The sequence below is a fragment of the Typopeltis vanoorti genome, chromosome 20 (genome assembly GCF_054136105.1).
Source record: "Typopeltis vanoorti isolate ZY-2024b chromosome 20, IOZ_Tvanoo_1.0, whole genome shotgun sequence".
Classification (NCBI taxonomy): domain Eukaryota; kingdom Metazoa; phylum Arthropoda; class Arachnida; order Uropygi; family Thelyphonidae; genus Typopeltis; species Typopeltis vanoorti.
In genome coordinates, this window is record NC_143568.1 from 83,984,549 (window position 1) to 84,007,935 (window position 23,387).

The window sequence follows — 23,387 nt, forward strand, 5'->3', positions numbered from 1 at the left end:
GTTTATTTAGGTATCTTCCTGTGTGTGTGTGTGTGTGTGTGTGTGTGTAAGCTTTCTGTAAATGGAAAAAGATAGTGATCCATCTGAAAGGAGGGCAACTAACGTGTCAAGAAATGGTAAACAGTTATTCCATTCTTTTTCTACTGTGAAGTGAATTTTGGAATGTTGGCTGTTTAGGTAGGTGACAAATGCATCCAAAGTATCTTACCAAAACAAGCCTTAAAGTACAAGCCATTAGGAAAAAGAAAACCAGGACGTACTCTTAAAAGATACAACAATGACTTCTAAGAGCAGAACAGGCCACTCTTGGCCTAAATCCTTGATAGGCATGATGATGAATATACTTAATCTCTCATTAGGAGGGCTCAACCTACCCTAAGAGATGAGGGAGAAAAAGGGGGGAACCGCCATATGAATAAATAAAATTTGAAAAATCTTATAGCATTCATACATTCCAAGCTTTAAGAATAATTAAACACTGATCTACTTGCGATTTTACAGTGGAACAAGGAAAATTTGTAAGCTCCAATGCTACCACAAAGACAGTCATGTTCTTATTTCTGGAAGAAAATGTGCAATTTACTTTCAGCCAACTTACATCTCTTGCCTTTCCTGGCACAAACATAAAACACTTCCATTCTTCTTAAGCTTTTCACGAACCATTAAGGTTCCTGGCTGTGGATTTCACAACAGCGACTGTCTCGAGGATAAGGTGGTTGGCCCTATGCCTCCCGGTGTGTTCTATATCTGTAGATGCATGTGTTCATGGGGCCGGTTTGCCTGTTCATGGGGATGAAAACCCTGAGTTTCCAGATGAAAAAAATTCCCTACCTCCATATGAGACTGGCTAACTCACCTTTAGTTGAAAGAGACCAGATAAAGGTTGCTCATGTCTTGGACGGGAATTGAACCCAGGTCTTTCCGACCAAAGGACTTCATGTATACCGATTGAGCTACAGAGGCTCTCAAAACACTTCCACAGCTCAAAAAGTTTATACCCCTTCTTTCTTTGTAACTGCAAGTGACAAATTACGAAATTCACCAATTGCCTAAGTTTTCAGGTAAGTGACAATAAACTATTATAACATTTCAAAAATAAACATTAATGTTTACTTTTCTTTCCGGATTTTAAGTTTTAGTCTTCTAATTCTCTTTCTCTTATGTGTCTCCCAATATGATTTGTGTTTGTAGTTTTCATGTCATCATTTTGCGTGCTTTCAGTTATTCATAGTTTCCCTGTATCTCGTTTGTGTTCTGTGAAGAATGTACAATTTCTTGCCATTTCCTCTATTTATTAACCTCAGTTTTCTCCCAAATTTATCACTCTTCATGTACAAGATCATGCTCAATGGTTATCCAAAGATTAAACTACTTCAACATACAACAACTGATTATATGGTTCTGCTATTAATTTACTTTATATTAAGTAAATTATGGATCAATTAATGAGCTGTTTGGGGAGAGGAGTATGATCCCAATAGATCTACTAAAGCTTCTGTGAGATAAGTTGAAGACTAAAGTTTCGAACTTTATATCATGTCAATACTTTCTTTGGTAATTATTTCCATGGAGTGGTGGTGGTGTGTGTGTGTGTGGGGGGGGGGAGGTGTCAGTGTCTTTCCCCTAAATTCTTGAACCTCACACTATGGTGGGGAGGGATCTTAAACCTCTCTCGATATGATACACGATATCAAGCTTGTTTACTGACCTCGGAGCAATGGCGTAGTTCAACCCTTTCTTTAGCAGCGAGAGTTCACCTTCGGTGAGAATGTGGTTTGATAGGTTGATAACTGAGCATTGATCCGATGGTGGTTGGTGGCTCCTAACATTGTTTGTGGGCGATTGGTTGCTCCTTATGAAGTCAGTTTGTGGTTGGCTGTTCCTTTCGTAATGGCATCTTGATGATCTTGTGCTTTTCTGTTGTTGTAGAGCTTGAAATTTCATTATTAGTTTTTCTTTATTTTTCAGTAGTGAGTGCTTGGCCGAGTTGTCAGTGATCCTATCTAGAATCTCCCAAATTTCTGGAATAACGTAGTCAGATAATTCAAATTTAAGTTGCAGAACTTTGGTTTGGGTGGATGCTAGATTTTTACGTGCCTCGTGGATTTGTTCTCGTAACAAGGCTTTTTCCAACCGGGCATAAATACGGAGCGCTTTGGCTGATTTAAAATTTTTCTTTAGTTTAATGCAGTTTGGAATTATGTTGCTGTCTCTACATCATTTCAAAAAGGCTAGTCGATTCGTTAACAAAGAAACACGTATCTTCAGCTTACTGTAGAGGCTGCACTGCTTGTGAGTCACATCTCCATGGATTATGATGATTCTTTCTTTTAGGGTTACACGGTGATCAGCACTCATATTTGTAGATTTAGGGACTCAAAAACACACGTGTTGAACAGATTATTTTATTAATTACAAATAAAATAAAACGACGTTTTTTTTTTTTTTTTTTTTTTTTATAATTTTATTTCTTTATTTCTTTATTTTTGTTTTTCTTTTCTATCACTAGAGGTCAGGCTAGAAAAAAGATTTATTAACTACGTAGATTTAGTTTACTGGTATAGAAAGCATGAGCATGTAGCTTGGTTCTGTATACAGTTGTATTCTTCCGATGATGACCTCGATATAGAGGTCGAAACGTCAAGTTTTATTTTATTTGTAATTAATAAAATAATCTGTTCAACACGTGTGTTTTTGAGTCCCTAAATCTACAAATATGACTCTTACTAGAGTTGTTGATATTACTATATTTCCTGTCCAATAGGATAGATAGTCAAGTAAGACAACAACTAGTCAATAAATTCCTAATACACACACACAAGTTTATATAATAATATAAATTTTATTATCCTTACTATAATTATTATATGGACAACCCCATGGAATCCTTAGACCCATCGAGGGAGGCCCTAAACTAGTAAGAGATGCTACTGTTGATCCTCGCTCAGGCTGATTCATCATGATGGGAGAAAAGAAGACCCCTCCAATTAAAAATATGAATATTCAAAACATAAGAATGAGTTACAAAAAAATTTGGGATGGAAGCCTTGCATACACAAATATTTGACAGATGAAAAATTTTCACCTTAGTATCGAAGGCATCTTCAGTACAATTTAATAATACAAAACAATTAAAAGTTTAAAAAGCACCATCACAGCTCAAGTAAGACAACAACTAGTCAATAAATTCCTAATACACACACACGAATTTATATAATAATATAAATTTTATTATCATTACTATAATTATTATATGGACAACCCCATGGAATCCTTAGACCCATCGAGGGAGGCCCTAAACATCATGCTAAGCACTATCTAACATTTCTACAGTATCTCTCATTGCTTTGACCTCATTCACAGTCATGGCACTCACAACAGACTCTGGCAACCTATTCAACCCATTCACCACTCTCCAAGCAAAAAAAATCTAGTTCTAACACCCTTGCAAACTACACTCTTACTCAGTTTCCAAGAATGGCCCCTAGTTCTTCCACCACACCTGTTCTGAAAAATTTCCTCTGAATTAATCTTGTAAAACCCTTCAGTAATTTGTATGTCTCAATCATATCATCCCTTTTCTGCCTATCAATTAGTTTCTGTAACCCATAAATCTTCAACCTGTTCTCATAAGGTTTATTCTATAGACCTACTACCATCTTAGTCACTCGCCTCTGGATCCTCTCCACAGGTGACCAGATCTGTGCACAGTGGACAAGATGGGATCTTACCAAGGCTCTATAAAGAGTCATAATAACTTGCTTATCTTGGCTCCTCAGGGTATTCTTCAGTAACCAAATAATTCTGATCTGATCAACTGCTTCAGCTACTTTTGAAATGTGTCCTCTAAACTTTAACTTCCTATCCACTAACACCCTCAAATCTCTGGCTTCATCAATTTCCTGTATTAACTGTTGCTCTATCCAATTTTTCATCATCAGCAAATAACTAAATAGATGCTTTGAGATCCTTCCCTATATTATCATTAATATACAATTTAAATAATAGCAACCTAAGTACTGAACTCTGTGGCACACCACTAGTCACAGGCCTTCTGGACTCTACTTCTGAATAAACCAATTTCTGATATCTCTCCATCAACCATCCTCTTATCCACTTCGCCAACTTTATATCCATCCCATGTGCTGCATTTTATTAATTAAAACTCCATGCAGTATTCTGTCAAAAGCTTTTGTAAAGTCCATGTAAATCCCTTACCTTTATCCAACTCAGCTGTCACTATTTGGTGTATTATAAAATATGAGCAAGTTACTGAGGCACAACCCATCCTTCACAAAAACATGTTTATCCCCATACAGTATTCTATTTCTGTCTATCTAATTCTGTATCCTGAGTCTCCTTTATGCAACAGAACTATTTTCCCCTCTCTCCACTCCCTTGGGACTAACCCAGAGCTGAGACTTTGATTAAGTAACGTGGTCAAAGGCACTGCCAATACCCTAGCATCTTTTCATAAAATTCGAGCTAGTACACCATCTAATCCCACAGCTGTATTCACATAAAGGTTCTGTAATTTCATTTACCTAGTTTCCATATAAGCCTTTACTCCTCTTGTTACTGTAATATCTTCAACTGAATGATATACTCTTGCAAAGTGTTCACTTTGCAATTCTACTATTTCATCTGATTCAGTTACCTCCCTACCATTGGCATTCATTAAAATCATTCTTCCTTTTACTTGCAACATAATGAAAGAACTCTTTGGGATTATATTTGGCCTGTACTGCTAATTTCCTTTCATGCTTGTCTTTTGCCTTCCTTACCACACTGGTTACCCTTCTGGCCTGTGCTTTGTACTACTCATGTGCCTGCTGGTTACTTTTCTCCTGTATATATATATATATATATATAAATTTAGTAATAGTATATAAATGTATAGAGCCTCCATAGCTCAGTCAGTATAGATGAAGTCCTTTGGTCAGAAAGACCTGAGGTTCAATTCCCATCCAAGACGTAAGGAATCTTTATCTGGTCTCTTTTGACTAAAGGTGAGTTAGCCGGTCTCATATGGAGGTAGGGGATTTTTTCCCATCAGGAAACTCGGGTTTTTCATCCCCCAAAACAGACACACACTGGCCTCATGAACACATGTATCTACAGACATAGAACACACTGGGAGGCATAGCGCTAACCACCTTATCCTCAAGGCGGTTGCAGTTTCAAATCATAATAGGCCATGCCTAATACGAACGTAACAGGCTACTAGGCCTAATATATGTATAAGAATATAAGGAGGAGTATATAAATATATACTGAAAATTTCTAGCAAATAAGTTGGCAAATGCCCTAAAAGAATACAGAGAAAAATGTAAGAGAGTTAAGCTACATGTAAAAGTAGCTAAACAAAAGTCATGGGAAGACTTTGGTAAGAATATAGAAGATAAACATCAGGAAGGTCGTAAAATGTTCTGGTGGCTATTGAAGAAAAGCTTAGAAATAAAGGAAAGAGTACTGTAAAAGGAATCGAAGAAGATAAAGGTGACATGAAAACTGCAGATAAGACTATTCTAGTTGTCTGGAGTAATTACTTTAAAAGAATGTGTTAAATGAAATAAACAATGACAGAATGTAGCAAAAAATATTCAAGAGAAATAGTTGAACAAACAGGAGTACACACCAATACTATCCAAAACCTTAAATGTGTAAAGGCAGTTGGAATATTATTCATGATAATCAATCAGAAATGCTCAAACATCGATGTATAAAAGTTTTGCAGTGGCTATACTACATAATTCAGAAGGCCTAGTCAAAAGGGTTGAATTTCTAATGATAGGAATAAAGCTCTTATAGTTCATGTCAGTAAAAAGGGCTAAATCTGAATGTGAAAATTACAGAGAAACTGCACTACTTAGCATTTCAGGTAAGATTTATGCAAGCATACTTAAAAAGAGGATAAGAAAAATTGTGAAAGAGAAACTTGAAGAACAAGCTAGGTTCATTCAGGCCAAACAGAAGTTATCAAGATCAGATTTTCACTTGGAAAAACACTTGAGAAATCACCGGAATATAACAAGGTGCCCAGAGAAAAGCTTTTCAAAATGCTACGATTATACTGGTAAATGGAACATTATATAGAGCAATAAATAGTCGATATTTAAGTTGTAAATACATGAAGATAGGTCGATGTAAAATCAGGTGTAAGAAAAGAGTGCACACTATCTCTGCTCTTAATCAATCATCATCTGTATGCATCGCATTATGAAAGAAAGAAGCATTAAGCCTGAATAATGTAGAAAGAGTAAAAACTGTGTAATTCTGAGCCATTCTAAACATCATGCTACAAGATAAAATAATGAATGCAGATATAAGAAAAGAAGTGCTAGATATGGTGGTGGTGGGGGGGGGGGGGATAAGAGATTTTAAAATTAAAATGGAGTTTGGCAGGATATATTGCATAGTTGAAAAGTAATGGAAAACAAATACCTGAATGACCATAGAGAGAGAGAGAGAGCACTAATAGCTGGACAGGTGCACATTAATGTTTTCAGAAGAAAAAAATTTTTTTTTTTTTAAATTTAAGCTGACAAGCTATGGATTTGTGTTTACACCAAGGAGGTCAAAACTAGTTTAGTAATCTGGGTAATATCAAAGGTATAGTGAACTGATCCCCTAAAAGAAATTACTATTTTGATATCAGTGAAGGCAAACAGAATGTCCTTGTTCAGTTGAAAAATAGCATGGAAATCAGTGTTTAAAGTATAGATAGGCCATACAAGATCTTAATGACTGTGGTGTTTGAGCACTGCAAGGTTTATTGGGATTTAAAAAAGGATAAATTTTGTATTCTGCTTTCTAATTTTTTCTGTATAGATCTACTCTGAGGATGCTGTCAATTAAACAGGCAGTAAAACATGCTGGTGTTTATTGAAATAAATAAATGAGAGAATTTCCAATCTCGTGATCAAGGTTTCCAGATTATCCTTTCCATCATGATTACATGGTGATCAGAATTCATCATAAAAATTATGGAAACAACTACTGTTTTAGAGTAAAACTTCAGTTTAATATAAATCAAAATAATCACTCGACATTTCGGCCTTCACATTAAGGTCATCATCTGGAGTATACATATATATACAAAGAAACAAGCTGAACTACAATCTACATGGTATGCTAAAGTTACATTGATTTGGTCAATCATTAAAACTGGGCCTGACCTCTCGTGGGTAAAAAAAAAAAAAAAAAAACATACTAAATCAACGCTAAAGTCCTGTTATTATTATTATCTATTTGGTTACAAAAATAAAGATAGAGAGCAACATGTTTACACAAAGTTACTCATATAAGTATACATATAAATTAAAACAAAACAGTATGGATGGTGGCCAATAAAAGCTGAAATAATTGTTTAGAGCTCTAAAGGCAGGGTATGCTGGAAAACTTGAATGGGGACTGAATGTGTGCCATCCAGATTCTTGAGATTTTTATGGCATTATTATTGTTAAGATTAGGATGATTAATCAAATTTTCACAGGCTTCTTTAAATTTCTGTTCATACCAAGTTTTTGTATGATGTAAAGAACATGTACTTTTCCAATCAATTTGGTGTAGGGCATTAAGAATGTGATCTGAGAGGCCTGCTTCACCAATTTTGGTGAAGTTAAATTGTATAATTGTTAATTTAATGTGTTGTTTGTGTTTTCTTTTTTTATGGATAGGGATTGTACAGGTGGGATGAAAAGTACAGTTTCACCAATATAAAGTAAGTTACAGGTGATATAGATATGATAAACTCCAGGATGAGCCAATGGGGAAAGAGGATCCATACAGGAGTTGAATATGTTTTTTAATTTTATAGGTGGTTTAAAAGTGGCATTAAGATTATAATGGTGTAGAATTCTATTTATTTTTTCTGATAACCCTTTAATGCATGGGATAACTATGGTTTTATTGTAATCTATCTTATATATATTTTTTGATAAAGTTTTATGAAGAACTTTATTGATCGTATTTTTGCTATAAGCCATTATTTATAAATGTATTGCTAATAATTTGTAATTCTTGTTTAAGAGCTTGTTCATTAGAACAAATTGTCATAGCTCTGTTTTTGAGGGTGTTAATGATTGCAAGTTTTGTGAAGGAAGGTGATATGAGTTAGCCTGTATATATTGGCCGGTATGTGTTGGCTTGTGGTAAACAGTGAAGAATAGACTACCTGAGGGAAGAAGTGTAACCAGTGTATCCAGGAAAGGAAGCAAGTTCTAATTTTCAATTTTAATAGTAAATTGTATGTGCTCATGTTGTTTGTTCTGGTGGCAGAGGAAGGTGTTTAACATTTGGCAGCCATGTGGCCAGATAACGAAAACATCGTCAACGTATCTATGTTAAACTTTAGGTTTTAAAGTAAAGGAATCGAGAGTACATTGCTCAAAAGCTTCCATATAAAAGTTAGCAACTGGGGGATGGTGGTGAGCCCATAACTGTACCTTCTTTTTGTAGGCAAAAATGATCTTAATGCCATACACTAAATTGATTGGAAAAGTACATGTTTTTTACATCATACAAAAACTTGGTATGATCGGAAATTTAAAGAAGCCTATAAAATTTTGATTAACCATCATAATCTTAACAATAATGGTGGCATAAAAATCCCAAGAATTTTGATTAACCATCCTAATCTTAACAATAATGGTGACACAAAAATCCCAAGAATTTGGATGGCACACATTCAGCCCATTTAGTTCTTCAAGTTTTCTAGACTCTAAAGAATTATTTCAGCTTTTATTGACCACAATCCATACTGTTTTAATTTATAGATATACTTATACGAGTGATTCTGTGTAAACATGTTGCTCTCTAGCTTAATTTATTTTTGTAACCAAATAATAATAATAATAACAGGACTCTAGCATTGATGTAGTAAGGTGTTCCCCCCCCCCCCACCAGACCAATAGTTTTAACTGTTGACCAAATCCATGTAACTTTAACATACCATGTAGATTGTAGTGCAGCTTGTTTCTTTGTATATATTATAGTGTACACACCGGATGACAGCCTTAATGTGATGGTTGAAACATTGAGTGATTATTTTGATTTATATTAAACTGAAGTTTTACTCTAACACAGTAATTGTTTCCATAATTTTTATGACTAATTCCTAGATTCCATTTTATATAATTTTGAACTGAGCACTTTACACATCCTATACTGATAACAATTTTTTTGCACTGATTTCTTGACTTAATAAGTAATTTCAGTTAAATATGCCAGTGCCTCCCAAACTTCTGGATGTCAGGGCCCTCTTTGGAAAAATTAAAATATTTCACGGCCCTCCTCAAAGAAAAATCATAATACCTGCTTTTCATTTCCATATATTATTATAATATTTATTGTATTTATATTCAATACAAAACATACACAGCGAATATTGCAAAAATCAAATGCAAATATTACATTTTTAGCAGCTTACATAGATATTTAACATGGCATATTATCTCATATTTTTATATTGATACATATATTGTTATTGTACATTTGCAGTACAAGCACATGAAACGTAAAACGATGAGTAATAAAGAAAGAATTAAAAACATAAAAGAAGTTCAATAGCAATTTAATGTGATGGATGTGTTTCAATCCTGCTACACAAAAAGTCAATATCAGGTGAAATATTTGAAACTGCAATTCTTAGATTTCTGCTTTGAAATTAAACTTATATGAATAAGCATATAATACAGTAGGACCCCCGTATCCACGGTTCGATATCCGCGGTCAATCCTAGTCCGAAGATATTAACATACGAAAGGTCAACTTACGAAACTTTCATAGTCTCTGCAAACATTCGGCTTTGAAATAATGTTGGATCTAATATCCACTTTGCTTATGTAATTTTACATTGCTGAAAAAGCTGTTTGGCTCTTTCTTTTAGTAATAGACAGTTCGGCTGATTCCAGAGATTGTCCAACACCAGGGCAACTCGTTGCAAAGGTGGAGAAAGCTACTACACACATATCTGAGGTGGCTAACATTCCATTCACATTCAGATAACTTTATTACAGTATGTTGTTATAACTGTTCTGTTTTATTATGAGTTATTGTTGTTAATCTCTTACTGTGCGTAATTTATAAATTAAACTTTGTCATAGGTATTTATGTATAGGAAAAAAACATATAGTATACATAAGGCTCTAAAGAGTTGATTTGGGAGCCTTATATAATATATATCAAGATAATAAAATATCTGCGAAGTACAATAATTCAACATCAAGCTGGAAACCAATAAATCGAGGAGTACGTCAGGGTTGCCCTCTCTCACCAATTTTATTTAATATATACATAGATAAAATCATAAAAGAATGGAAGATAACTAATGAAGGAGGATTCAAGATAAACCATAACACCAGATTAGCTACTCTTCTTTTTGCTGATGACCAAATAATCCTTGGAAATAATGAAGATGAACTACAAAAATCATTATGGAGTCTAAATAATCTGATAAAAACATATGGTATGGAAATATCAACCGACAAAACAAAAGTCATGACCCTCAAAGGTGCTAATCCAATAAGAAACAAAATAGTAATAAACAACAAAATAATAGAGCAAGTAAATACATTCAAATATTTAGGTTGTACAATGTCATATGAAAATGAAGCTGATATAGAACCAAAGATATCAAACTTTTTAAAAGTAACAGGCATTATAAATAAAATTTTTAAACCCAATTATGTACAAAAACACACACAAATAAGAATCTACAATACAGTAGCTAAACCAACCTTACTTTATGGCAGTGAGATATGGACAATAAAAAAAGCAGATGAAAGAAGAATTGAATCATCCGAAATGAAATTTCTGCGCAGAACTGAAGGAGTCACAATAATGGACAAAATGAAAAGCAGCGAAATCAGAAAAAACTTATATATATATATATATATATATAAGTTCGCTACTATCTGCGGTTTCAGGTATCTGCAGAAGACGATAGAACCAAACCCTGTGGATACGGGGGGGGCTACTGTATTTACTAATATTCATTAAGCGCCAAAATATGCAGGAAGTGAAATTTGTGAACCAGCACCAATGTGTGATTTTTTTCCCCATTAAAATATAAAAAATAACAAAAAGAAATAATAAATAATAAAAATTAAATACGTTTCTTTTAAGATAAAAAAAAATTACTTAGTCTTAAAACATTTTCAATTTGTTTTCATTATTTCACAGCCCCCCTCAACAAAACCTACGGCTCCCAAGGGGGCCACGGCCCACAGTTTGGGAAGCGCTGAAATATGCCACTGAAAATATATTGAGACAAAAAGGTTCTACATTCATTAACCAATATTACGGTTAGCTATTTTTACATTTGTAGATTAACAAATGTAGTGTTAAACTTATGTGTTAAAAAAACAGGAATACAATCTTTAACATATAAGTTATTAGGCTTTTTTTTTCTGCAGTTATGTCTTTAAGAAATGTCCAAACTCCACATGCTAGTGTTATAGTTACAGGCAACATATTAGTTAGCACTATGTTACTATTCATTAAACTGAAACAATTACAAAGGGCTTCTTTTGTAATTGGTTCAGTTTATTGTTTAAGAATTTGATAAAAAGAACTAACAAACTTACATAAGCAGTTTTTGGACCAATACATGGCAGCATTTGGATTTCTTTAGCAGAGCCAGTATTCAAAAGACGCAAAACATTAAGATTATGTTCTTCCTGAAGGTCTGAGTTAAAAGTTGAGGAGTGGATCACTTCATTCTCAGAAGCTACTGAAAATAGATACATCAGGAAATAATAATACATAATCATTTTACTATAAAAATGAATTACAGTGTTTGAAAAAATGTTTACCTAAATGTGATGCTATTGTATAAATGTCCATATCACAGTCATCTTCATCATCAATTCATGATATGTATCCTAATGAGGTGTACAAAATATCATGTTAATGATTTAGGTGGCAGATGAATGTCATTGCATAGTGTAAGACCACCACTACCACCTTGCTTATTAAAAAGTCCCCAAGTGGCTTGGAAAAAAGAATTCTCTGGATTATATAATCCTTAGCCTGTATATGGTGCTGAATGTAAGTATAGGTTATCAATCTTTCATGGATGGATGGGGATGACACACACACACACAAAACTTCTTCCTATCATGGATTTTAGGCTAAGTGGCCTGTTCCAGTCTCAAGCCATCACTTTCTTGATCTTCCAATTCTTCTTCTTTTTCCATTCATTTTATATTCATATAGTATTTTTGGAAGTCTGTTATTGTCCATTTGATTTAGATGTTCTACCATTTTTGTTTATATTTACTTATATAGTAGTTAACTGGTTTTATATTCAGGGATTGTAAAATTTCTTCATTTGTTTTATGGTCCTACTTGGTATATCCAGATGTTTTTCTAAGAAATTTCATTTCTGCTGTTTTAACTGTTTCCATTCTTTTTTTTTTTTTATAGTCATGTTTCACTTCCATATAATAAAGTTGGTTTATATAAAATGTTTTATAGTCTGATTGTCTATTTTTGTACCTGGACAGCTTAAATATACTATGCTGTTTATTTTAACAAAATTTGATATTTTAATGTCTATATCTTTTTTCATCTTCATATGATAAGTTGCATCTCAGGTATTTGCTTGTATTTACTTGTTCTAATAATTTATTATCTATCACTATTTTACTTCTCATTGGGATTTCTCCTTTGCAAGCCATAATTTGTCTTTACTTTTGATATTCTCATATTGTATTGTTCTGAAATTGCATTTAATGATTTTATTGATTCCTGTAGATCATCTTCTGATGTACCTAATACAAGTTGATCATCTGCAAATAATAATGTCTATCTTTGTTTGTATACCAAATGGGTTATGATGTTTCCAGAAGTGATAGGAAACATCCTTGCCATACTCCTCGATATGTATTACCATTCTGATATTTGTTCTAATTTGAATGCTATTTTATTTCCCGAATTTCTTCCATGTTTCTTGAATAGACTGAAAGAGTTTGGTATATTTAGATTGGTTAATATCTTAAATAATTTTTGTCTATTAATTTTATCAAACGCTTTTTCATAATCATTGAAGGCCACGCCACGTGTGCTTCTTTTTGAAATTCTCTCCTCTTTTCAGCTAATAATTTTAGAGTGAAAATTGGATCTACGCAAGATCGGCCTTTTCAGAATCCATTCTGTTCTTCTACTAGTTTGTCCTCTACAATACTGTTTAATTTCCCTTTTTAATATTCCTGCATATACACTGGTGTCCAAAACCTAATGATACACACCATTTCTGAAAATTACAAATGCAAATTCTTTTATAAATTATTTTCTTTTATAAAATGAAATAACCAGTGTTTTTTTAACCAGAGTTTGAAGTTTTTCCAGAAATCCAGACCATGTCAAAGAATTTCAGAAATCTTCCATTAAATTTTTCACCTGCATTTTTGTACAAATTTGGTGTTTATATTGTCTTCTCCTGGCATTTTCCTATTTTCATCTCATTTAACATCTTTTTTTAGTTCTGACATCGGAATATTTTCTCTTATTCTTTGTTGTATAAAATTTTACTTCTTTATTATCATCAGTCCAGAGATTTTGAAAATAATTTACCCATTTTTCCAAATCTATTGTGTGTACTTTTACCTTTTCTTTTATTTCTTTTCATGTATTTTATTATTTTATAGATTTTTGGTTGTAGCTTAGATATATTCTTTTTTAGTTCTGTTACAAAACTGTTCCATCTCCCTCTATGTTTTTTCCTTGCTTCTTATTCTGCAATTGCACTGTTTCTTTTGTACTCTATTTTTTTTTATACTGTTTGGAATTTAGTCATTTCTGGTAATTCTCTTTTTTTTGTTTATATTATTTTATATATATATATATTATATTTTTATTTCCTCTTTTTCTATGTCATTTACTCTTTATTCCTAAGCTTCCTGTTGCTGTTTTTGTCAGGATTTGTTTCAGATTTTCCTATTCATCTTCTATGTCAATTTGATTCATGAATGTTTCTGTTTTTAAATTAGTGCAAAATGTGATATCGTTGCCTAGTATCGGGATCGTGTAATGAAGAAACTTTGCAACGTGTTTTTTTTTTTCACATTTGACTTCTGCAGACACCATATGATCACTCCAGTACCTCACTGGGTTTTGAGGGTAAAGTCTTCTGCTAGAATAAGTGATAGGATCGCAGATTCCCTATTCGCACAGAGTTAGTAGGACAATCACAAACATCTTGCCCATGGCAGGATTTGAACCTGCAGCCTCTTGGCTAGAGAGCAGACATGCTAACCACTCAGCCAACCAGGCTGGCTGTAACTTGGTTGATAGTTATTTTCCCGCTTTATTTATTTTTAGCCATTTAGGTTTAAACTGAATTTTTGCCAAATTTATTACTAGCTTTTTGTCAACATCTTCCCAATTATATTATTTGTTAATTCTTCAATATTGCCAGACTAACCACTATAAATTGCATCAAATCCTAGTACTTACTTATCCTTAAAGATCTTTTGGTGTGCTGACAGTGAGTACCTGTTTCTAACTTTTCCCTCTCCCAATCTTTTTAAGAGATCATACCATTTTATATTAGATTACTTCTACTAACAGTCTTGAATGCTAATAATGTCACGATATCTATCTGATATCATCAGTTTCTATCTGATACCATCATTTTTATATGATTTTGCCACTGATGTCATCTATTCACTCTCCTAATTTTTGTCTCAAAATTCTTATGCCTATGGTTTCTACTATTTAATTAACTGCTTTATTTCTAACCTAACTCTCAGATTCATAGCTTGAATGCTGCCCTGTACAGTCGACTCTCACTATAAAGAGCTCATGGGAAACATATGAATAATTTATTAAAGTGGATAGTTTGTTATAGTGAGAGTTAAATGCATGCTAGTTTAGTATTTTGGGAACTTCTCTCTAATTTCAAATAAATCTATTTGTAATTTTCCTCCAAATAGATTAATTTGGAGGAAAATTGCCAGTAGGAAGTTATACTTCTAATTTCTAATACTTCTAATTAGGAAATGACAACATAAACTAAATTATTAATTATAAAAACTTTAATTAATAACTATCTATATTTCAGCACACAGGCACTCACACTACGCAAATGAGGCTGAACTCAGCCTCAGGCTTAGTGTGAGTGCCTGTGTGGACATATCATTGTTTTGTAATCCCTGAAGATGGCAATGTAACATTACTGAAATACAGATAGTTATTAATTAAAGTTTTTATAATTAATAATTTAGTTTACATTGTCATTTATTTCCTAAAAAATTAGAAGTATGTCTGACCAGCATATAAGCTTATCTACAAGAAGTAGGAAGTTAGTAATGATGTAACTTTTACATGCAGTACTATCATATCCTGTAAACCCTTTGAGGGTATGTCAGGAATTTGATGATGATGATGGTAATGAATAACTATGCTTTGAATTGAAATTGGAAACAACAACACAAAAAAAAAAAAAAAAAAAAAAAAAAAAAATTGAACATATTTGCTCCATTCAGTGTATTATGTGTCCTTAGTTAAGTTACTTGGGTTCTTATAAACTTAATTTTCATAACAGGACAATAAAGCCTATCTCTAAGCCTGTATGTTTTGCAGGGGGAAAAAAAAGAAGGGATTCTAGGAGAAAAACAGACTAACATTTAGGAGAAAATCTCCTTATAAATGTTCTATGTGTTCTAGGTGGGATTTGGACTTGCGCTATTCCAACCGAAGGGTTCCATTTGCCAAATGTACTACCAAAGAAATTAACATTTTTATGACAATGTTTGTAAAACCTTAACTCTTGTAATAGAACTCAGCTATTTTGATATAGAAATTCTGCTATATACAACTTGCATTGTAAAACAGTGAAAATGAATTTCACACACATAGCTAAACATGTTCATACAGATGTTGTCTTCCCCTTATGTGTGAAATTCAATGGCTTGTTTGCAATGTTTGTCAACTGTGTGTTCTCCTTATAAACGTAGATCTTGTTGGTTTGTGGAATTTCATTCCACAAACCAACAAGATCTTAGTTTCCTGTGGAACTGGCTAAGTTTAACTTCAGCTAAAAAGTTTTAATATGATTATTTGTGTTTTAGACAGGATTCAAACTTAGTTCTTTCCAACCAAAGGGCATCTTGAATACTAACTAGATTGAATTCTTGTGTACATACACGGTGGTGGTGGTGTGTAGTCCTTTACAACTTATTGCTTGGTAGAGTAATAGTAGTAGTATGCTACTTAAGTAGGGAAGTAATTAAGGAACAAAAAGTGGCTTCATATTGTCTTCTTTGCTCAGTAAGTATTTTTTTAATGACTGTAGATGTGTGTTCACTGGCCAGTTTGCCTGTTTTGAGGGATGAAAAACCCAAGTTTCCAGGCAAAAAAAATCCATTTTATTCTTACCACCACCATATGAGACCAGCTAACTCACCTCTAGTTGAAGGTTCCTGATAAAGGTTCCTTGCGTCATGGACAGGAATCGAACCTAGGTCTTTCCAACCAAAAGGCTTCGTCTATACCAACTGAGCTATGGAGGCTCATGTACATACACGTAAGCTGTTAAATAGATTGCTAAGGTATTGCTAATTTTAAAAATTTGTTTTGTTCTGGCTTCCTTGTAAGTACTGTATATTTCAGTCATTATATAGCTAATCTTATTATTTAGTCTAGTTTTACTGGCCATTTAGTTAGGAGCTTATTAGTCTCTTAACTTCTGCAATTTGATTCTTAACTATCTTAAAAACTAGGATTTCACTTTCCCCTTTATATATTGCACTCAATAGACTATCAAAATTAAGTAAGTGGGTTTTGTATAAACCAAAGTAATGCTATGATATGATGGTTATCTGCTATGTTTGGACAATGAATCCAAGTTTCTAAGAGGGAGACTCTTACCACCTCCACATGAGACAGGCTACCATCCTTGCATTATGGGCAAATTCAAACCAGTCTCTTTAACCAAAGGACACCATCAGTACTGTCTGAGAAGCCAAAGAGGCATTAGAAATTAAGATAAGGATTAAAATATATGAGTTAATCATAAAAAACATTTCAACTTTGAAATTCTTGCATTATCTCTTGTGAACATCCATTAATCAGTACATTTAAACAGATGGCTAAACAGTTCACATTGGGATCATCTGTGAAGTACTATATGATAAAAATATACTGTTTCTTATGTTACCTAATTACCTGTAGGAAAATGGCTCTTTTTACTTTTTCATCCACAGTTCTCTTCATTAAACTGAAAAACTCCTTCTATGGAACATCGACTTAACTGTTTTTTTTTGTTACTACTGTAAGCTGAATTTGATTTTCTTTTACTAATTTCTTGGGAGAGAATTCCATTTCTGCATTCTGCTGTGTCTACAGTATACAATGGATGATAGACAGCAGATATTCTTTGGCTACGTCTTGGGACTGGTAGTGGACTATTGATATTAATTTTATCTGTAAAAGAAAATAATATTTATTATTTGCAAGAGGGTTGCAAGTTGCAAATGAGTCGCATTCCAAAATTTCATTCAGAAGTCTCATAATCATCATCAAATTCCTGCCATGTACCCTCAAGGGGTGTACAGGATATGATAGTATTAGATGAAAAATTTACATCATTACTAACTTCCTATCTACAATTTTCCTCCAAATCAGTCTGTTACTTGTCAAGACTCCAACATTATCAGATCTTATATTTCTATTGTCTAAGTCACTTTGTACCGTATCAATCCACTTATATCTTGGTCTTCCTCTGGGTCATTTTCCTGCCAACCTGACAGAGAACACTTGTTTTCTCTGCTAGGTTGGCAGGTTAGATTATGGGCAAGGAAAGATTATGCTAATCTTTCCTTGCCCATAATCCTTATTCTGTTTAAGTGACCATACCACCTGAGATTAGCTCTGCTAATGCATTCCTGGATGCTGAAAACATCAAGTTCTTTCCTAATATCCCCATTTTTAATATGATATTGTGATTATTGCCATCTGTTCATGCCTCTAATCTTTCTCAGGACTCTCATATCTGCGGACTCTAGTCTTTGGTCAAGTGTTTTACTTCTGATCCAGCTCTCAGATCCATAAGTTAAAACTGGTTTGAACACTGTCTTGTATACAGCTAATTTAATGTTCCGACTAATTTCTCTCTTATTCCATATGAATTTATTCATATGACTTCCTACCATACCAGCTTTGTTGATTCTGTTGTCTATTTCCATATTTAATTTACCATTTTCACTAAAAATCGTGCCTAAGTAGCTGAAATGTTTTACTTGTTCCACAGGATCCCCATTCACAACACAGTTGACATTTTCAACAATTCTACCTATTCTCATTGTCTTTGTCTTTTTAATGCTGACCTTCATACCATATCTATTACAACAGTTATTCAATTTAGTCAGGGAATCTTGCAAACTTGTAACGGATTTATTCATATGTGTTAAATTCTGAATGACAAGAATTGTACAATTATAGTATCTCATTCAGAATTTAACATGATTTGCCAATCCCAAAGCAAATTCTTGTTAATCAGAACTAAATAGTAAAATTTTGTCTAATATTGTACTCCACTTAATTGTAAAATAAATTGTAAGATATAAGTAACAACTTTGAATTGTAAGCAGTACTGTTCACAAAAAGGATTAATTCTTAGTAATTTATATGTATGCTGTAAACTATGCATGGGACCTTGGAACTTAATCCCCTTATTTAGAGTGCCTGCCTAGGGCAAGAAACGAAATTCCGAGTATGAGTAATGCACGCAAAAAGATATATCATCAGCTAGAGTTCAATTTGGGGCTGCTCAACATGCGATGTGGCAAAGACGATAGTCGGCAGTGAATTTTGGCGCTAGTCGTCAAAGAGACATGCGCTGTTCAAGAAAAGAGAAGAAGGCGCGAGATACAAAACGGAATAGCAGAGCCGAAAACGCTCTCTTATCTCTTGCTACTTATCTCTGATCCAGCATCTCTGAGCTTTTGCTCTTGTGTCAGCTTGTGTTCCAGTATGTAGATGCCAAAACTCGCGGAGACCTCTAAAGTAGCAAACCTATGGAACGATGTCGTGTAGTCAGAAAGTATGCACTCCTGTGATAGTCAAGGCAGATAAGGAACCTCAGGGCCATGCTGTATGTTACTGACGAAGACTCAACGTCCACCTGTGGTATGCGGTACGGTCTCCCAATATAAGGGTCTATGGAACAGGAAAGAGGAACCACCATTCCAGATATCGAGCTGAGATGGAAAGTATGACTTCAGTCCCGATAAGAAATTCTTTGTCTTCACATTTTGGATTCATAAAGAAGGGACATGTGTAGTCTTAATAAGTGTTCATGTCGAATGAATGCAAGAGTTCAATATTTGTTCCACGGAAACGTGGCTTAGTAATTTCTTTGTTCCTCGAGAACAGATTGTTATATCTTAATTAGTTCCTTGAGAACATGTGTTTAGTTAATGTAAGCTCATAGAAATGTGTGTGTTGAGATAATGTAAGTTACTTGAGAATGTGTAGGAAGTTTGATAAGATTTATTTAGAGTAATGAAATTTAGAGAAAAGGACTTCAGGAATTTTATAGGAAAGGAGATGAGATTAGTTTGTATGATCGAGTTGAATAATATTTTGTATGTATATGAGTTTATGTTTGATCGCAGTTGATAAAATTTTATGTTCTATCGATGTGAGCTAAGTGTAATCCTGAGATATTCTGCTAAGTAGCCAGATAAGCTAATGAAGTTTGAGTTGTTTTGTTCTAGAAGAAAGTGTTTAACCTTGATATTTAAATGCGAGTTAAGATCTTAAAGTGTGTGTAATTTCTATGTTTTTTAGTATAATAAATGTTTTGTGTTAATTTGAAGTATGTGCTTGCCTGACTTAATTTCATCTTTACCACTCATAAAATTTCGGATCTAAGCGGGAACCCAATTTATTAATATAGGACCACGACGGTAATGTGTTTAAGGATAGAAATAAATATGTATAAATATATAGTAAGTCTTTAAAGTAATAGTGATATTGTGTTCTCTGATCATTGATTCCTGGATATTACGCTTTCGATTATCTAGACGCGGGGTTGGCGCAGTACAATAAATTTTCTCTGTGTCGAAATAGAAATCAATTATCAGAAGAATAGAAGGGCTGGTTCATTCATAAGAATACCACCTCCCTTTATTCGCACCAGAAATATATTATCATTATAATAAGAAGTAGGTGACAGGTGTGTACTAAGACTGCATGTTAGAGAGTTGATAAATGCAGAAACAAACAATTGAGTGTATAGAAAAAAGAATATATATATGAAAGGAAGAAAAATAAAATATAAAAGAATTGTTACCCCCCCCCCCCCCCCCCGGGGATATAACAAAAGTATAACATCGTCAGCATAAAGCAAAGAGCTGACATTAACATCTCCAATTCTGACATCATGTTTAATACCACTTTCCTTTATATAGATAATGAATAACAGCGGGGATTATGTACATCCTTGTCTCACACAAGATTTAACATTAAACCATTTTCAAGTCTTGTGTTCTTAATTTTTTTTTGAAGATGCAAAGTTTTAAATTATGATTTTGTTCAACTCGAAATTAAGCTGAAACATTACATATTTTTGCCATGAATTAAAGGAGAATTATCTGACTGGTATAAAACAGCATATAAGCAACAGTGAGGAACAACAACAGTTAAACTGAGTGCTGAATAAAAGTGCAATAGATTACATCTTGTGAAGGACAGGTATTGGTATGACAGATTATAAGATTTACAGTGAAACTTCAGTTACTAACAAGAATGTGCACTTGACAAAAAATGTTCCTATCCCATTGTTATGCTGGACTGTTAATTTCTAGAGTAAATTTAAAGAGAAATTATAAATAAATTATTTATTTTTTACGGTGATACTATTCAAAAAGAGAATTTAAACCTATAGAACATTAGTACTGTGGGTAGGCTACAGAGTACATGATCTAGGTGCCCTTGCTCTAGAGATCACATGTTGTACTTTGCCAATTGCTTCAGGATTCCAATAAGCAGATTGATGATATCATACCTCTGAAAGCACACCCCAACTCAACATCACCAGAGTTAAAGATCAGTACTATCAACATGAGAAGCCTGAATGGCAAAGAAATGGAGCTAGCTGAGGAATTGGATAAGTACCAGATCGACATAATAGGGGTGACTGAAACAAAAAAGACAAAAACTGGTGAGATCTTTCTGAGCAATAAATACAAAATGTTATATTCAGGCAATGACAATCAAGGAAAAGAAGGAGTAGCCATAGTATTCAACACAAAATACGAGGCTAATCTTCTTGAATGGCAGGCAGTCTCGAGTAGAGTGATGTGGGCAAATATGAGAATGGGGAACTGGACAATGAGACTTATTTGTGCCTATGGTCCCATAGAAGGTTCTACTAAGGTAGAAGTGGAGGAATTTTTTGATGCTTTAGAAAAAGCAACTGACACAATGAAAAAAGGAAAAGTTGGTCCTTGTTGGGGATCTGAATAGCAGAGTAGGAAATAATTGTCAGACATACAAAAATATTTTTGGAAAATTTGGAGAAAAGAGCAAAGCTAATGATAATGGCAAATAACTGTTGAATTTCTGCTCAGGACATGGACTGGTTATTACTAACACCATGTTCCAACATAAAAATGTGCACAAATTCACATGGAGAGAAGAGGCAAGGAATAAGAAAAGTCTCATTGACTATGTTATTGTTGATAGTGATGTTTTCTCCCTGGTATAGGACACCAGATTGTACAGAGGATTTGAAATTGGAAGCGATCACTATTTAGTCTTGAGCAGGATAAAATTGAATTTCATATTGAAAAGAATAACATGTAAGAAAGTTTAAAAGCAAATAAAAGTTGAGCAGCTATCAGATGTGAACTCAGAAAGACTAACATATACAAAGATTATTGAAGAAAAAATGAAAGACTTTGAGAACAGGAACCAAACCTTGGAGATTCAGTGGCAAGCCTTGAAGAAAACTCTGATTGATTCAGCCAGAGAGGTATGTGGTGAGGTTGTCTGCAAGGATAGAAAAATCAGGACTCCATGGTGGACACAGGAAGTTAAAGAGGCAGTGAAGGAAGAGAAGAAATCGTATCAAAAGTTCCTGGCAAATAAGTCAGCTTTTGCTCTTAGAGAATACAGAGACAAATGCAAGAAAGCGAAACATTGTGTAAAACTAGCTAAACAAAAGTAATGGGAGGACTTTGGCAAGAACATAGAAAATAAATATGAAGAAGGTGGTAAGATATTCTGGAGATTGTTGAAGAAGCTTAGAAATGGAGGAAAGAGTGCTGTAAAAGGAGTTAGAGATGATAAAGGTGACATGAAAACAGGAGAAAAAGATTATTAATTATATGAAGAGCCAAAGGCTTCAATGCGGCGACATATAAACTTATTTAAGTTAAGGGATATTACATCCCATATTGTTTCCTATGCCGAATAAGAAACTCAAGGAGTTTCATGCCGAATATAGTAAATACATAAAGTTTGGCGATTCCAAGCGTAAGCAAATACCTGGATAGTGTCACAACTGACCCTACGCTTGGACTAGACGAACTTTATATATTTATTAATAATTTATTAGGACACCTTCTTGGCAATTCTCATAGTAGGGTATATGTAAGTTCTGTTTGCTAGAAACTTGGTATTTCTAGGTCTACCTACTCACTGATGAGACCTCAATAAAGGTTGAAACCGGTCTGGGTAGTGACCTTCTCTCACTCATAATGTAGAACAGTAATACAGCTTCTAGGAGCTGGGTTTCACATTATGGGAAATATCAAGAATAGTGATCGGAGCATGCTCCACCCTTACCATGAGTTGCCTCAGTGTTGCACTCCCTTTAGGGTCAGTTGTAACACTATCCAGGTATTTGCTTACATTTGGACTCGCCGAACTTTATATATTTACTATATTCGACATGAAAATCCTTGAGTTTCTTATTCGGCTATGAAACAATATGGGATGTAATATCCCTTAACTTAAATAAGGAGAAAAAGATATCCTTGAAGTATGGAGTAATTACTTCGAAAAATTGCTAAATGAAACAAGCAGTGATAGCACAGTTGTAAAAAACACTCAACAGGCATACAGTCAGGAATACATAACCATACTTGAAGTAGAAAAAGCCATCAAAGACTTGAAATGTGGAAAGGCAGCAGGAGTAGATGATATTCGACCAGAAATGCTGAAGTATGGTGGTATAAAAGTCTTACAGTGGCTGCAGTGCATAGTTCAGAAAGCCTGTACAGAGGGTCGAATTCCCAATGATTGGAGTAGAGCTCTAATCATTAGTCACTTAAACAGAGTGGGCGAGGAAAGATTAGCAAAACAAGTGTTCTCTGCCAGGTTGGCAGGAAAATGACCCAGAGGAAGAAGATATAGGTGGATTGATATGGTAC

General features: G+C 33.9%; 1 protein-coding gene across 3 annotated transcripts in view; it reads right to left on the minus strand.

Moving 5' to 3' along the window:
- The window catches only part of LOC150095616 (kinesin-like protein klp-12), a 282,767-nt gene that overhangs the window by 24,780 nt on the left and 234,600 nt on the right, over positions 1-23,387 (minus strand). For 2 of the 3 annotated variants that reach the window (XM_090410289.1, XM_090410290.1), the window contains exon 12: positions 11,589-11,734. In XM_090410289.1, the coding sequence (XP_090266415.1) occupies positions 11,589-11,734 (146 nt within the window). The remainder of the gene's footprint in view (positions 1-11,588; positions 11,735-23,387) is intronic. The other variant, XM_090410291.1, reaches the window with a different exon arrangement.